We start from the raw sequence: 17,301 nt of genomic DNA, 5'->3' as shown, positions 1-17,301 counted from the left end.
TTGTGCAGATATGCTGTTACAGAGAAAGAGTATTTGATGTGAATACATTACCTTATCATAGCAGTTCATTGAAGCAGAGGTGTCTGTAAAAAGAACATATTGCAAGATGTGTATTTCAGCTGTTCCAGCAAACAGCTGCTGGAGAAATCCATCTTCTAGCATGCAAAGTTTCTGCCTAATAAACAACTCTTGAAACCCTGCCAAAATCCACATCTATTAAAAGCAAAAAGAACGAGGAGAGTACGTTACCTACTGGCAGTAAAACAGACTTAAGAACAGAGATGTGAATTCAGGCCCAACAAAGCTAAGGATAATGTCCCCAGATGCTTCAGCTACATTCAGCCAAAAAAAGAAAACCACAATGTGTAGGGCCACGTGGGTATGCTGCACTATGCCCAACCTGAGGACTATAGGAGACGGCGCTGGGCGCGGGAGCTGAAGTAACAGAGGCTTCAGATTTACCATAGCTCTTCAGATTTGCATATCAATTTAAACGTCGATTGCTCAGTAAGGCCGGTGTCACACTTGTGAGTGCAATGCGAAAAACTCACGCAAGTCTCTTGCATCAATTCCCGGCTCTCGGGACCGGAGTGTGCGGCTGCATGTATTTCTATGCAACCCTCCGGTCCAGAGTGGAGGGTATTGATTTGAGTTTCTCGCATTGCACTCACAAGTCTGACACCGGCCTGAGGAATGAACTGGCCATGTAAAGGTATTGCTTGGTTTGTCTTTGAGTGAGCTACACATACATGTAAAAAGTTTGGGGTGTGAAATACTGCTAACAAGATAAACTTTGTTTATTTCCAGAAATAAACTAGAAAAAAATTAGACGTGTGAAACTGGCCTTATACTGCGTTCTACATCAGTGTTTACATCTAAGGGCATGTTCACACGTTCAGTATTTGGTCAGTATTTTACATTTGTAGTTGTATGCCAAAACCAGGAGTGGCTGAAGTGGTGCACGTGTTTCTATTGTACCTTTCTTCTGGTTGTTCCACTCCTGATTTTGGCTTACAAATAGTGATGTAAAATACTAAACGTATGAACGTGGCCAAGTCTCCAAATGATGCGACTCAGATAAAACACTGGAGGGATCCAGTCACTATAATGAGGCAGCACATTTACTCTGGACTCAGTCTAGCCTCGGTTTGCCAGTGTACTTCTTTTCAAATGTACACAAAATTGTGGTGAACTGCCGGGGGTTTTGTCTGAATCATGTATTTCAGAGATTTACACAGAAACCCCGGTGGATAAATGTGAGCCAAGTCTTAGGCCGGGGTCATACTTGAGAGTTAAATGCGAGAAACTCGCACAAGTCTCTCGCATAAAGTCCCAGCACTGCCACCAGCACTCGAGAACGAAGCAGTTCCGGGACTTGATGCGAGTTTCTCGCATTGAACTTGCAAGTGTGACCTCAGCCTAACTGCGATCTTTGGGAGGCAGAATGATCAAATCAACAGTAGGTCAAGATTTGGTTTAATTTTTTTTTCTGTTCCTCGTGCGGTATAAGTGATAAGATGACTTCTTCGGATCGTTGCCATTACAGCGATACCAGAGTTATAGCAATTTTTTTTTTTATGTTTGGCGGCTATCACACCCTATAAAATGCTTTACTTACAATAAAAAAAGATTTTGTATCACCATACTTTGAGAGCTATAATTTTCTATATTTCTGACGACTCATGTGAGGGCTTGTTTTTTGCTAGATGAGTTGACGTTCATATAAGTATCATTATCGGGCACAATATTTTTTGATCGCTTTCTATTTAGATTTTTAAGAGGCAGAATGAATAAAAAACAGTAATTCATAAATTTTTTCAGTTTTTTCATGTTATTTAAATGAGGGAGGATCCTATGCCGTTTTTTAAATTATTTAAATAGTTAAAAAAACAGAGTAGGGACCCCTCTATTCTTGATAACCAACCTTGCTGAAGCTGCAGCCCCCACCCGATGTGAGTTTTGCCTGGTTGGTTCAAGAAAATAGGGGGAACCCAAGCCGGGTTTTTCATTCAGTTATTTTGTTGTATCGCAGGCAGCGGGTGAGGAATACCTCGATCATCCACTCCTACTGTCACTTATTAGGGGCAGCAGGTGTCAGATGATGGGAGTAATAGTCCCAAAAGCCCTCACTTGCTGTCATCGTTCTGACTTTCATATAACTCTCATCATTCTCTTCTGCTTGTGCCGATTGCTGGCTGAGCAAGGGAGAATGATGAGAGCCGCCTTCAGCACCCGCCGCTGAGAAACAGCGCTTACTGTAGCGCTTCTTCCCTGGTGCAGATGCGTGTCACATAGATGACATCAATTTGTATTCTCCGTGTGAGACGTTTTGCCGCCCATGCTGACGGTAAAAGCATGGAAATGTCTACATATGGGGCACACGGACACATGGTCTGTGGAAACACTTGAATGGGTTAATTTGAATGGGTCTGTGTGTGTCAATGTCTCCAGGACGTGTGGAAACTGTCACCACAATAACTGGAGACATGGATCTGTGAAAGAGGCCTAATTGTGATCCAAAATGTTAGGTGAATGGTTCTCAATAAAAGCTTCAACTGAATCCACAAAAGAGGCAAGTCCCCACTCAGGTCTGGCATCTGTCAATAGAAATATAGGGGCTTCCACATTACTGGTAGCACAAAGGCTCCGGAAAAGCGCTATGGACCCCCATCCCCCCAAAAATAAATAATTAAAATCCAGCTAATTCTATGCTCCAAAATCCAAATGCCCCCCCCTCTTCTGAGCCCCACAATGTGCCTAAACCACATTTAGTGTTCACGTTCGGCATTTTGGTAAATATGGGAGACCGTGGAATTTACATGGTGTCTCCAGAAGTAAGAATTGGACACAATGTCGTGGGCAATACAACAGCAAATTTACAATTTTCCACTAAGCAACATCCACTGCGGCTTGGTCCTGAAAAACACCCATGGAGTAAAAAAATCAGCACTACACCTGTAGATAAATTCCCAGAGGGGTGCATTATCCAAAATGGGGTAACTTGAGGGGAGATTCTGCTCTACTAGTACTTCGGGGCTCTGTATATGGAGTCCACAGGCTATTCTATGAATATTTGTTCTTCCAGAGTCAAGTATCGCTCCTTCCCTCCCAAGTCTCGCTATACAGTACTGTAGAGACACATATGGGGTATTGCCACATCTAGCCGAAATTGTGTGACACATTTTGGTGCCAGTTTTTTTTTAGTCATCTTGTGAAAATGTAAAATCTGGGGCTAAAACTTTTTTTTTTTCTTCACCGCCCAATGGTATAACATTCTGTAACACATCTGTGGTGTCAATATGAGCACTGCACACCTAGATGAATTAATTTAGAGGTGTACTTTGTAAAATGATGTTACTTATTGGGGGGGGGGGGTTCTGCTATTCTGAGACCTCAGGATTTCTGACAATGTGACATGGCACCCATACACCATAAGGGCAAAACCTGCACTCCAGTATGTGCCTTGCTCCCGTTCGTCCTGTCCGGTCTCCTCCTTCTCCTGCTAATTTGACAGGCCTTCCCGTGGCATATTGGACACATGCGGACGTCTTCGACAAGGAGGCTGAGACCTTGCCACCTCATAGGCTATGTGACTGCCCAACTTAACTTCTTCCGGGTACCTCACCTCCACGAGGCCGAATCTAACCCGTCCCAGGCAGAGACTCGCACTATGTCCGAGTATATAGAATAGAACCTCGCCAGGGGATTTATCTGGAAATCCTCATCTCCGGCTGGAGCTGGGTTTTACTTTGTTGAAAAAGAAGGACGGCTCTCTGCGACCCTGCATTGATTACAAGGGCCTTAACCAAATCACGATAAGAAATAAGTACCCCCTACCCCTGATCTCCGAGCTGGTTAATAGCCTGAAGGGTTCTTCATGAAGGTCTTCACGAAGCTTGACCTACGAGGGGCATACAACCAGGTTCGAACTCGCCAGGGAGACGAGTGGATGACGGCTTTCAATAGCCGCGATGGCCATTACGAGTATCTCGAGCATGGGCAGCTCCATCTTGGTGGAGAACTTTTTTTTTTTGATCTCCAGCAAGATGGCACCTGTGCAACAGCGGCTATAGGATCTATACAAAACGGACAGCTGCAAAAGAGCAGGCACGGCGAGCACCATTTTCAAAAAGATATTTTATTTTTATTTCCTTGCTCAAGTAAATCTGCAAAAGGGATAAAAGTGCACATTAACCACGCGATTATGATGCAGTGTGTGATGGTATTCATTATGCAAACTGAGTTTGATCGCATTATTTGGAGGGTTAAAGTTCCGAGAGCGGTGAGGGACCGCTCCTGGCACTGAGTGCCAGGAATCAGCTTGTCAGAATTGCACGCACAGCCTCTGTATCCAGGGTGGGGGCTATAGTCCATGGCATAGGGAAGGTGGATGGGGGCAGATCTATTGTGGGGGCTATAGTCCATGGCATCATAGTTCTCTTTCTCGCAGTCTATGACATTCGCTCACATACCACGCTGCTATCTCCACTTCTCTCTCTCTCTTTATATATCTATATATATAATTGTCTAAGGGTTTTTCTGTCTGTCTGTCCTGGAAATCCCGCGTCTGATTGGTCGAGGCCGCCTGGGCCTCGACCAATCAGCGACGGGCACAGTATCGACGTAGATGTCATAATGGTTGCCATGGCGACGATGATGTCATAAAGGTTGCCTCGACCAATCAGCGATGGGCACAGTCTGCCGCGAATTCGCCTCGACCAATCAGCGACGGGCACAGTATTGACGATGATGTCATAATGGTTGCCATGGCGACGATGATGTCATAAAGGTTGCCTCGACCAATCAGCGACGGGCACAGTCTGCCGCGAATTCTGGAATCATCATTGTCCATATACTACGGGGACATGCATATTCTAGAATACCCGATGCTTTAGAGTCGGGCCACAGTCTAGTGCGTATATATATATATATATATATATATATATATATATATATATATATATATATATATATATATATATATATATATATATATATATATATATATACACATATACAGTGCCTACAAGTAGTATTCAACCCCCTGCAGATTTAGCAGGTCTAATAAGATGCAAATAAGTTAGAGCCTTCAAACTTCAAACAAGAGCAGGATTTATTAACAGATGCATGAATCTTACAAACCAAAAAGTTTTGTTGCTCAGTTAAATTTTTATAAATTTTAAACATAAAAGTGTGGGTCAATTATTATTCAACCCCTAGGTTTAATATTTTGTAGAATAACCTTTGTTTGCAATTACAGCTAATAATCGTCTTTTATAAGACCTGATCAGGCCGGCACAGGTCTCTGGAGTTATCTTGGCCCACTCCTCCATGCAGATCTTCTCCAAGTTATCTAGGTTCTTTGGGTGTCTCATGTGGACTTTAATCTTGAGCTCCTTCCACAAGTTTTCAATTGGGTTAAGGTCAGGAGACTGACTAGGCCACTGCAACACCTTGATTTTTTGCCTCTTGAACCAGGCCTTGGTTTTCTTGGCTGTGTGCTTTGGGTCGTTGTCTTGTTGGAAGATGAAATGACGACCCATCTTAAGATCCTTGATGGAGGAGCGGAGGTTCTTGGCCAAAATCTCCAGGTAGGCCGTGCTATCCATCTTCCCATGGATGCGGACCAGATGGCCAGGCCCCTTGGCTGAGAAACAGCCCCACAGCATGATGCTGCCACCACCATGCTTGACTGTAGGGATGGTATTCTTGGGGTCGTATGCAGTGCCATCCAGTCTCCAAACGTCACGTGTGTGGTTGGCACCAAAGATCTCGATCTTGGTCTCATCAGACCAGAGAACCTTGAACCAGTCAGTCTCAGAGTCCTCCAAGTGATCATGAGCAAACTGTAGACGAGCCTTGACATGACGCTTTGAAAGTAAAGGTACCTTACGGGCTCGTCTGGAACGGAGACCATTGCGGTGGAGTACGTTACTTATGGTATTGACTGAAACCAATGTCCCCACTGCCATGAGATCTTCCCAGAGCTCCTTCCTTGTTGTCCTTGGGTTAGCCTTGACTCTTCGGACAAGCCTGGCCTCGGCACGGGAGGAAACTTTCAAAGGCTGTCCAGGCCGTGGAAGGCTAACAGTAGTTCCATAAGCCTTCCACTTCCAGGTGATGCTCCCAACAGTGGAGACAGGTAGGCCCAACTCCTTGGAAAGGGTTTTGTACCCCTTGCCAGCCTTGTGACCCTCCACGATCTTGTCTCTGATGGCCTTGGAATGCTCCTTTGTCTTTCCCATGTTGACCATGTATGAGTGCTGTTCACAAGTTTGGGGAGGGTCTTAAATAGTCAGAAAAGGCTGGAAAAAGAGATAATTAATCCAAACATGTGAAGCTCATTGTTCTTTGTGCCTGAACTACTTCTTAATACTTTAGGGGAACCAAACAGAATTCTGGTGGGTTGAGGGGTTGAATAGTAAATGACCCTCTGAAAAAACTTTACACAATTTAAAAAAAAAAATAAACAAAGAAATAACATTCCTTTTTGCTGCAGTGCATTTCACACTTCCAGGCTGATCTACAGTCCAAATGTCACAATGCCAAGTTAATTCCAAATGTGTAAACCTGCTAAATCTGCAGGGGGTTGAATACTACTTGTAGGCACTGTATATATATATATAAATATATTCATACACACACATATATATATATATATATATATATATATATATATATATATACACACACATATACATTGTATATATATATATATACACACGTGTGTGTGTGTGTGTGTGTGTGTGTGTGTGTGTGTGTGTGTGTGTGTGTGTGTGTGTGTGTGTGTGTGTGTGTGTGTGTGTGTGTGTGCGTGTGTGTATACATTGTGTTCCAAGTTATTATGCAAATAATATTTACTCATATTTTCTCTAAATTACCTATCTGAACTGCAGTCATTGTTATTTTCCGGTCATCTACTATTCTAGTATAATTGCAATGTTTTGGAAAAAAATGCCTATGAAAACAGTATCTTTTAAAAAAAAAAATAAACACTCAAAATGCATGTTCCAAATTATTATGCACAGCAGAGTTTAACCTTTTTTTTTTTTATTTTGAACAAAAAAATGGTCAATTGTGAAGTTATAAGCATTATCAGCCTATTACAAAATGAAATCAAACAGTTTTCAAGTGAAAACTTTATTCTAGGTGATGTTACATTTGCACATAGGACCCCTTGTTCGAAAGAAGCTTCTGAACTCTCTCGTCCATTGAATTTATCAGTTTTTGGATGGTTTCTGCTTCAATTGTTTTGCATGTGGACAGAATACCCTCCCAGAGCTGTTGCTTAGATGTGAACTGCCTCCCGCCATCATAGACACTCCTTTTGATGATGCTCCAGAGGTTCTCAATTGGTTTGAGGTCAGGGGAAGATGGTGGCCACACCATAAGTTTGTCCTCTTTTATGCCCATAGCAGCCAGAGATGCAGATGTGTTTTTGCAGCATGAGACGGTGCATTATCATGCATGAAAATGATCTTGCTGCGGAAAGCACGGTTCTTCCTCTTGAACCACGGCAGGAAGTGTTGTTTTAGAAACTCCACATAGATTATGGAGTTCATCTTTACCCCTTCAGGGATCATAAAGGGGCCGACAATCTCTCTCCCCATGATTCCAGCCCAAAACATTACTCCACCTCCTCCTTGTTGGCGCCTTAGCTGTGTTTTCATGGGGTGTCCATCCTTCACTCCATCCATCTGGACCATTGAAGCGTTGCACGGCACTCATCGGTGAACAAAACAGTTTGGAAGTCAGTCTTCATGTATCGGTTGGCCCAAGCCGTTTCTGCTTGTTGCAGTGGATAGAGGTGGTCGACAGGATGGCTTACACACAGCTGCAAACCTCTGAAGGACCCTGCATCTTGTTGTTCTGGGGACGTTGGAGGCACCAGCAGCTTCAAAAACTTGTCTGCTGCTATGACAAGGCATTTTTGCAGCTGCTCTTTTAACCTTACGCAATTGCCTGTTGGAAAAAGTCCTCAATTTTTCCTTATCAGCATGCACACGTGTGTGCTGGGAATCAGCTACATACTTCTTGATTGTGAGATGATCACGGTGAAGTGTCTTGGCAATGTTGATTGTAGTCATGCCTTGACCTAAATACTCCACAATTTGTTGCTTCTCAGCAGCCGACACATCCTTTTTCTTTCCCATTTTGGCAAAAAATGTAGGCTGCTAAATAATGTGGAACAGCCTTCTGAAGTAGTCTTGCCTTTATTTGGACACACCTGCCAAACTAATTTGCACAGGTATCTGCAATTGGTTTCAGTGATATAAAGAGCCCTGACACACATCACCATCAATGAGTTTAAATGACAAACAAAAAAATTCTAACCTTATCACTCCTAAACTCTTTGTGCATAATAATTTGGAACACAGTGTATATATATACGTACGTGTGTGTGCGTGCGTGCGTGCGTATATATATATATATATATATATATATATATATATATATATATATATATATATACACATTTATTCTATCTATTCTTTTGTAACCTGTCAGTGTGATTTTACTGGATATGTGTAGTTTGTAGGGAAGTTACCCTCAAGCATTGTGGGGGAGGCCTCTCAAACTCTATTTTTAGTCCCTCTTGTATGGTACGAAGGACCCATTGATTTGTGGAGATGGACTGCTACTGGGTGAGAAAAATTGAGAGTCGACCACCGACGGAGAGCAGTCATTGCTTATCTGGGGTCTGTTGTGATTGAGGGACAAGGATGTTCCTGCCTTTGCCTCCTTTGAGATAACTCCATCTCCCTGTTTTGCCTTTTCCCCTATAGTCTCTCTGTGAAAGTTGATCACCGGAGGGGCGAAATAAAAAGTCTCTTTGGGATTCTTTGTTCGGGAAGAGATTTTTTTCTTGTCCGAAGCCTTATCCAGGATATCATCGAGAACGGGCCCAAATACACGATGACACTGGAAAGGGATGCCGCACAATTTGGAGATGAAGTCGCCTCCCCAAGATTTCAGCCAGAGAGCTCTCCTGGATGAGTTGGAGAGGACGGCAGCTTTTGCGGCTACTCGGACAGACTCAGCGGAGGCGTCGGCTAAAAACCCCGTTGCCTTCGGTAGCAGGGGTAGAGAGTCTAGGATTTCCTCTCTTGATGTGCCCTGTATCAGATGATCCTCAAGTGTGCGTAACCAGAAAAACAGGGATCTGGCCACGCATGTGGAGGCAATGTTGTTTTTTAGTAAATTTGTGAACGTGTCCCAGGACTTCCTTAACAAGCTCTCTATTTTTCAATCCATCAGATCTTTGAGCTGGGAGGAGTCCTCAAAGGGAAGGGCTGTTTTTTTTTAGTTACTCTGGACACCTGGACATCCACTTTAGGGGTTTCTCATAAGGAGTTATCCCCATCCAAGGGGGAAGTGTTTTTTTTAGTTCTGACGGTGCGCTAAGTCCTTTTTCAGGGAGGCCCCATTCATGTAGAATCAGATTTTGTATATTTCTATGTACGGGAAAACCCTTTTGATCTTTGGGTTTCAGACCCCCAAACATTTCATCCTGTACCGTGAGTTTAATTTCCTCATCCTCCACCCCCATAGTGCCTCTCACTATACTGATTAGCTCACCAATATCCTCAGAACTAAAGTAATATTTACTGTTTTCTGATTTGGGGTAGGGGTGGGGGTGGAACCTGCACTCTCCCAAACGTCCTCCGAGCCCGAGGATCGAATTTCGCCAGAGCCCGAGTCAGACTCCACCGGAGCCACTTTTCTCTATTTAGGAGGTGGTTGAGGCACCGGGATCTGGGAGAGGGTAGCCATGGAGGTCTGGACCTCTTGTTTAATGAGGGATCTGATGCTATCCAGAAGGGAGGGCTGTTTTGAGCATAGCACCTCATCTGTAAAGGACTGGCAGAGCTTTTTCCCATATGTAGAGGTGAGAATGGCAGCACACATCTTGCGGCTTGTTCTTTTAGGGTCAGAGACCTTTTCTCCCTATAAGAGAGAGAGGTTTGCTAAGCCGCTTGTGGGAGTAAATACGGGATAGCCGGGGCAGACACCTGCTCCTTACAGTAGGAGGGGGGTACGCCGGGCTCCGCAGACGCAGACAAAGGGGGCTTGTCACCGTCCATGTCTGTCAATCCACAGTCAGCGTCAGACAGTATGTCTCAGGCTGCCGTCACACTAGCAGTATTTGGTCAGTATTTTACATCAGTATTTGTAAGCCAAAACCAGGAGTGGGTGATGAATGCAGAAGTGGTGCACATGTTCTATTATACTTTTCCTCTAATTGTTCCACTCCTGGTTTTGGCTTACAAATACTGGTGTAAAATACTGACCAAATACTGCTAGTGTGACGGCAGCCTTTGGTCAAAATAAAATTTATGCTATTTTATGAACATGATTTTTGGGATTTTATTACTCCGTCCTCTTGTGCTATATATAATAGTGTGACGGCAGCCTTACCTGGTGACTCCCCACCCGAATCTTTTATAGGATCAAGGGTCCAGCGTCATCTGTGCTCCTCCTCCCCAAAATCTGGCCTAATAGGGTGAAAACCTCCGTGGAACGCCTCTGATTTCCCTTCTTTGGCCCAGGGGAAAAAACGCCGTCCGGCACGCCCTCCATTGTGGAACGCATCAGGGAAGGAACCGGAAGCGACGAGCACTCCACCGGAAGTGACGCGGACCACAGCGTGGAATGCAGCCTCGGAAGTGGGGGCGCGCCACCTGGCCAGCGCGCGCTCCGGGAACAGCACCAGGGAAGGAGGAAACTGGGTAGCTTCAAGAGGCCCCTGGCATGCACGTCACCCCCCCCCCCCCCCGCTTTACCCCCGAAGGGAGCGCAGGAGGGGCGTGAAGGTCCCGAGTCCCGCGAGAGCGAGGAGACGGGAGCAGCACTGGAGGAGGAGAACAGAAGCCCCCGACCTCAGCTGCCCGGCTTCTTTGAGGTATGTGGGGTGCTCCTATCACCGGCCACGGCAGCACCATCAGAGATCCTCTTCATGCTCCATAGGGGACAGGAAAACACTGGTGGTTGAAGGAAGGGGTGGGGTATTTAACCTCTTTGTGTTCCTGTCCCCTATTAGGGCAGACGACCTCCGAAGTGGCTGTCCTGGAAGGTGACTGGAGAAATAAAAGGTTTTCTGTCCAACTGAAGAGACAAAGTGCACACTGCAGGCACAAGTTTAATAGGCGCTACTACGGGTAGTTTACATCACCTTTGCCCATGAAAACATTTCTATCTCAGACAGTACAGAGTCAATGTTCTACCTAGGAAAGTGAGATAACAGTGAACTTTCAGGATAGTTCACTACTGAGGACCAAACCCATAGGCCAAAGGTCTACTGGTGGGAACACACCGACAGTACAAATAAGCCAGAGGTCTACTGGTGAGAACACACTGACAGTACCAATAGGTGAGAGGTCTACTGGTGGGAACACAGCAACACTGCAAATAGGTGAGAGGTCTACTGGTGGGAATACACCAACACTGCAAATAGGTGAGAGGTCTACTGGTGGGAATACACCAACACTGCAAATAGGTGAGAGGTCTACTGGTGGGAGTACACCAACACTGCAAATAGGCCAAAGGTCTACTGGTGGGAATACACCAACACTGCAAATAGGCCAAAGGTCTACTGGTGTGAACACACCAACAGTACAAATAGGCCAGAGGTCTACTGGTGGGAACACACCGCCAGTACATATAGGCCAGAGGTCTACTGGTGGGAACACACCGCCAGTGCATATAGGCCAGAGGTCTACTGGTGGGAACACACCGCCAGTACATATAGGCCAGAGGTCTACTGGTTGGAACACACTAAGGGCCCCTTTCCACTTGCGAGAGAAAAAACGGTCCGTAATCTGGACCGAAAAAACGGATGTAACGTATGTGATTGTCATGCGAGTGTCATGCGAGTGCAATGCGATTTTTAATCGCATCATCCGTTTTTTGTAATCGCATCATCCGTATGACATCCGTATTACTGTCCGATTTGTACGCACCGGTGTCCTTTGAAAAGCCGGCAAATCAGTGCTGTGCACAGTAAAATCACACTGACAGGTTAGAATAGAATAGATATATACACATAGAATGTGTATGTATATATTATATATATATATATATATATATATATATATATATATATATATATATATATATATATATATATATATATATATATATATATATGTCAGTGAGACACCTATATATGTATATTTATATTTAATGCAGCGCTAGATAGCATAAAAGGCGCTAATTCAATTGACGGCTTTTGCTCTCTCCGTCCCAAACCCGACAGGATATGAGACATGGTTTACATACAGTAAACCATCTCATATCCCTTCTTTTATTACATATTCCTCTTCACTAATGTAAGAAGGGTCTGTGTGTCAAATTTGGGGGCTCTAGCTATGAAATTAAAGGGTTAAATCGCGGAAAAAATTGTCGTGGGCTCCCGCGCAATTTTCTCCGCCAGAGTGGTAAAGCCAGTGACTGAGGGCAGATATTAATAGCCTAGAGAGGGTCCATGGTTATTGGCCCCCCTGGCTACAAACATGTGCCCCCAGCCACCCCAGGAAAGGCACATCTGGAAGATGCGCCTATTCTGGCACTTGGCCACTCTCTTCCCACTCCCGTGTAACGGTGGGATATGGGGTAATGAAGGGTTAATGTCACCTTGCTATTCTAAGGTGACATTAAGCCAGATTAATAATGGAGAGGCGTCAATTATGACACCTATCCATTATTAATCCAATTGTATGAAATGGTTAAAAAAAACACACACAATATTGCAAAGTATTTTAATGAAATAAACACACAGGTTGTTGTAATATTTTATTGCTCTCTCAATCCACCTGAAGACCATCGTTCTGTAACAAATTAAAAATAATAAACCAACACTATACATACCTTCCGTAGATCTGTGACGTCCCACGATGTAAATCCATCTGAAGGGGTTAAAATATTTTACAGGCAGGAGCTCTGCTATAATGCAGCTGTGCTCGTGCCTGTAAAACCCAGGGAATGAAGGTAATGTAGGTCAATGACCTATAGTTACCTTCAGTCGCGGTGATGCGCCCTCTGCTGGATGTCCTCATGAACTGCAGCCTGGGAACTTTTTCCCACGCTCGACGTCATATGAGGATATCCAGCAGGGGGCGCATCACCGCAACTGAAGGTAACTATAGGTCATTGACCTACATTACCTTCATTCCCCGGGGTTTACAGGCACCAGCACAGCTGCATTATAGCAGAGCTCCTGCCTGTAAAATATTTTAACCCCTTCAGATGGATTTACATCGTGGGACGTCACAGATCTACAGAAGGTATATATATTGTTGGTTTATTATATTTAATTTGTTACAGAACGATGGTCTTCAGGTGGATTGAGAGAGCAATAAAACATTACAACAACCTGTGTGTTTATTTCATTAAAATACTTTGCAATATTGTGTGTGTTTTTTCTTACCATTTCATACAATTGGATTAATAATGGATAGGTGTCATAATTGACGCCTCTCCATTATTAATCTGGCTTAATGTCACCTTACAATAGCAAGGTGACATTAACCCTTCATTACCCCATATCCCACCTTTACACGGGAGTGGGAAGAGAGTGGCCAAGTGCCAGAATAGGCGCATCTTCCAGATGTGCCTTTCCTGGGGTGGCTGGGGGCACATGTTTGTAGCCAGGGGGGGCCAATAACCATGGACCCTCTCTAGGCTATTAATATCTGCCCTCAGTTTTGCAGAAAAAACGCATCCTGCAAAAGTGCCCGCAGGATGCGTTTTTTCTCCATAGACTTTTATTAGTGACGCAGTGCGACGCATTGCCACACGTCGCAACCGTCGTGCGACGGTCGCGTCGGACCGTCGCCACCAAAAAACGTTGCATGTAACGTTTTTTGGTGCGTCGACTGCAGCATTTCTGACCGCACATGTGCGGCCGGAACTCCGCCCCCCCGCACCTCACAATGGGGCAGTGGATGTATTGAAAAACAGCATCCGCTGCCCCCGTTGTGCGCCGCTTCCACATTATGCGTCGGTGCGCCGCAACGTCGCATTGCGACGTGCAGTGCACGACACTAATGTGAAAGTAGCCTAAGGGATCTTTCACACTAGCGTCGGGCTCGGCCCGTCGCAGTGCGTCGGGCCGAGGTTACCGACGCTAGCAGCGAATGTGCCGCACAACGGGGGAAACGGATGCATTTTTCCAGCGCATCCGCTGCCCCATTGTGAGGTGCGGGGAAGTGCGGGGAGGTGGGGTCGGAAAAAGCGGACCGTCGGCAGCAAAAAACGTTACATGTAACGTTTTTTTGCAGCCGACGGTCCGCCACAACACAGCGCAACCGTCGCACGATGGTTGCGACGTGTGTCAATTCGTCACAATGCATCGTTAATGTTAGTTTATGGACAAAAAACGCATCCTGCAAGCACTTTTGCAGGATGCGTTTTTTGACCAAAATGACGCATTGCGACGAAGGACAAAAAACGCCAGTGTGAAAGTAGCCTAAGGCTACTTTCACACTAGCGTCGGGCTCGACCCGTCGCTGTGCGTCGGGCCGACGTTCCCGACGCTAGCGTTGTCTCCGCCGCACAACGGGGGCAGCGGATGCATTTTTCCAGCACATCCGCTGCCCCATTGTGAGGTGCGGGGAAGTGCGGGGAAGTGGGGGCGGAGCTCCGGCCGAGCATGCGCAGTCGGAAAAAGCGGACCGTCGTGAGCAAAAAACGTTACATGTAGCGTTCTTTTCTCCCGACGGTCCGCCACTGCACCACGCATCCGTCGCACGACGGGTGCGACGTGTGGCAATCCGTCACAATGCGTTGCTTCATGTTAATCAATGGTGAAAAAACGCATCCTGCAAACACTTTTGCAGGATGCGTTTTTTCGGCAAAACGACGCATTGTGACGGAATGCAGTTAACGCTAGTGTGAAAGTAGCCTAAGGCTACTTTCACACTAGCGTTAACTGCATTACGTCGCAAATCCGTTTTTTTGCCGAAAAAACGGATGCGTCAAAAAAGTGAAAAACGTATGCAACGCATACAGCATTTCGACGGATCCGTCGCAAATCCGTTAAACGTTTCCGTCGAAAATACTGGATGCGTTGCATACGTTGCATCCGTTTTTACCATCCGTTGCATCCGTTTTTACGACTGATCCGTTTTTAAAAGGGAGGCTCCCAAATTTGATTGGCTACTGGAAAATATGGAAAACTATATAGTTACTGTTTTTACAGCCCATCTTTGAGGGTTTTAGTTTTGTGGCAGCGATGGAAGGTGTTCTTGTGAGCATTGCTAGTTTGGTTACCGACATTATCTTTGAGACGAATCGCCTGGATATCATAGTGCGGGAGAAGGAGGCGGCAGCGGAAAGGCGTAGGATGCTTCTGCAGCAACGGAGACGGAGGCGACTCTGGATACATCCGATTAATGAACTACGGATGATGATAAAGGGATCCAAACCCTAACCCTACCCCTAACCTCACCCCTAACCGTTTAATGAACATTTTCTGACAGTCATAGTGCCACGTATTTCAGTGCCACGTATTTCAGTGCCACGTATTTCAGTGCCACGTATTTCAGTGCCACGTATTTCAGTGCCACGTATTTCAGTGCCACGTATTTCAGTGCCACGTATTTCAGTGCCACGTATATAAGTGTCACGTATTTCAGTGCCACGTATATAAGTGCCATGTATATAAGTGCCACATATAACCACGTAGTTATAGTATTTATAGTACGTGGCACTGAAATACGTGGCACTTATATACGTGGCACTTAAATACGTGGCTGGCTGGGGTCTTGTGGCTGGCAGTCTTCTCTCTGGGTCTTGCTGGCATATGTGGGGTTGAAGGCCCAGGCCAGGTTTATATAGATTTGGGGGTGTCTGGCCAATTGGCAACAAAATCCAGCTTCTGAGCATGCTCAGTGCAAAAAAACGTATTGCAGCGCTGCATTGCATCGTACGACGTGTCCCGACGCATCCGTCGCTCATAGGCTTCCATTGTAGCCAACGACGTATGCCACAGGATGCGTCGCGACACGTTTTTTAGGCGGAGACAAAAAACGTTACAAGCAACGTTTTTTGCCGACGACGTGTGGCCAAATTTCGACGCATCCGTCGTAAAACGGACACGACGTATGACAATCCGTCGCAATACGTCGCCAATACAAGTCTATGGGGAAAAAACGCATCCAGCAAAAACTTTTGCTGGATGCGTTTTTTCTGAAAAAAGACGTTTTGAGACGTAATGCAGTTAACGCTAGTGTGAAAGTAGCCTAAGGCAGAGGTGTGCCACCTGCTCACATCTCAGAGGCATAGGCTAGTACTACTTCTATATAACATAATGTACAGCGAGAGTCGCCCCTGACACCACACCAGGGGATGAGTCCACTCACGCACGCAGCCTACACAGGTCCATACCTGGACCCGGAGAACTACACCAGCCTCCTACCACGGCTTCACACAGCCGCAGTTATCACCTCGCTAGCTTCGGCACTACTAACTCAGTCACACATCGTCTAGCACTGCAGGCAGCGAACCATAAAACTCGAGAGTACCCACATTACTTCCTCACAGACTCACCGGGTCTCACGCTCTCATACCAAGAATCCCGGCGCACCTCCAGCTACGGAAGCTCTGGAGGGCCAACTTGAACCATAAGAACGAGTTCTGCAAACGGCACTTCCGGGAGTGTAATGTTTTGTGAGCTTTGCGGAACACAGCGTGCGGCGGCCTGCAGCTAGAGAGTCCGTGGATGAGTTTGACCCGGGGAAGAGCCTGGGGGCGATGTGCCCGGGAATGGGTCTTACCAGGGGATGAGTCTGACCCGGGGACGAGTCACGGTATGAGTCGGGTGTGATGAGTTCGGCTGTGAGACCAAGGATGAGTCTGACCCGAGTATGAGCCTGAGGGATGAGTGTGACAGAGGGATGAGTCCATGTATAAGCACGGGGCGGGGATGAGTCTGACCTGGGTATGAGCCTGGGGAATGAGTCTGACCTGGGGATGAGTCAGGGGGATGAGTCCAGGTATGAGCCCGGGGATGAGTCTGACCTGGGGATGAGCCTGGTGGATGAGTCTGACCGGGTGATGAGTCCAGGTATGAGTCTGACCTGGGTATGAGCCTGGGGGAAGAGTCTGACCGGGGGATGAGCCTGGGGAATGAGTCTGACCTGGGGAATGAGTCTGACCTGGGGATGAGTCTGACCGGGGGATGAGTCTGACCTGGGGATGAGCCAGGGGGATGAGTCCAGGTATGAGCCCGGGGATGAGTCTGACCTGGGGATGAGCCTGAGGGATGAGTCTGACCTGGGTATGAGCCTGGGGAATGAGTCT

General features: G+C 46.0%; 1 protein-coding gene across 8 annotated transcripts in view; it reads right to left on the bottom strand.

Annotated features, from left to right (window-relative positions):
- LOC143764784 (erlin-1-like) overlaps positions 1-16,879 on the bottom strand; it is a 158,363-nt gene extending 141,484 nt beyond the window's left edge. The window contains exons 1-2 of one of the 8 annotated variants that reach the window (XM_077250742.1): positions 16,549-16,649; positions 52-213 (exon numbers count right to left, since the gene is read on the bottom strand). In XM_077250742.1, the coding sequence (XP_077106857.1) occupies positions 52-59 (8 nt within the window). In that variant the 5' untranslated portion in view covers positions 60-213; positions 16,549-16,649. Of the gene's footprint in view, positions 1-51; positions 214-16,527; positions 16,698-16,775 lie in introns of those variants that run through there. The other 7 variants (XM_077250740.1, XM_077250743.1, XM_077250741.1 and 4 more) reach the window with 7 other exon arrangements.
- Between the last annotated feature and the right edge of the window lie 422 nt (positions 16,880-17,301).

This window comes from Ranitomeya variabilis, chromosome 4 (assembly GCF_051348905.1).
Source record: "Ranitomeya variabilis isolate aRanVar5 chromosome 4, aRanVar5.hap1, whole genome shotgun sequence".
In the NCBI taxonomy this organism is placed as follows: Eukaryota; Metazoa; Chordata; class Amphibia; order Anura; family Dendrobatidae; genus Ranitomeya; species Ranitomeya variabilis.
The sequence above is the reverse complement of the archived record's forward strand: the minus strand, read 5'-3'. Positions and strand labels throughout refer to the sequence as shown.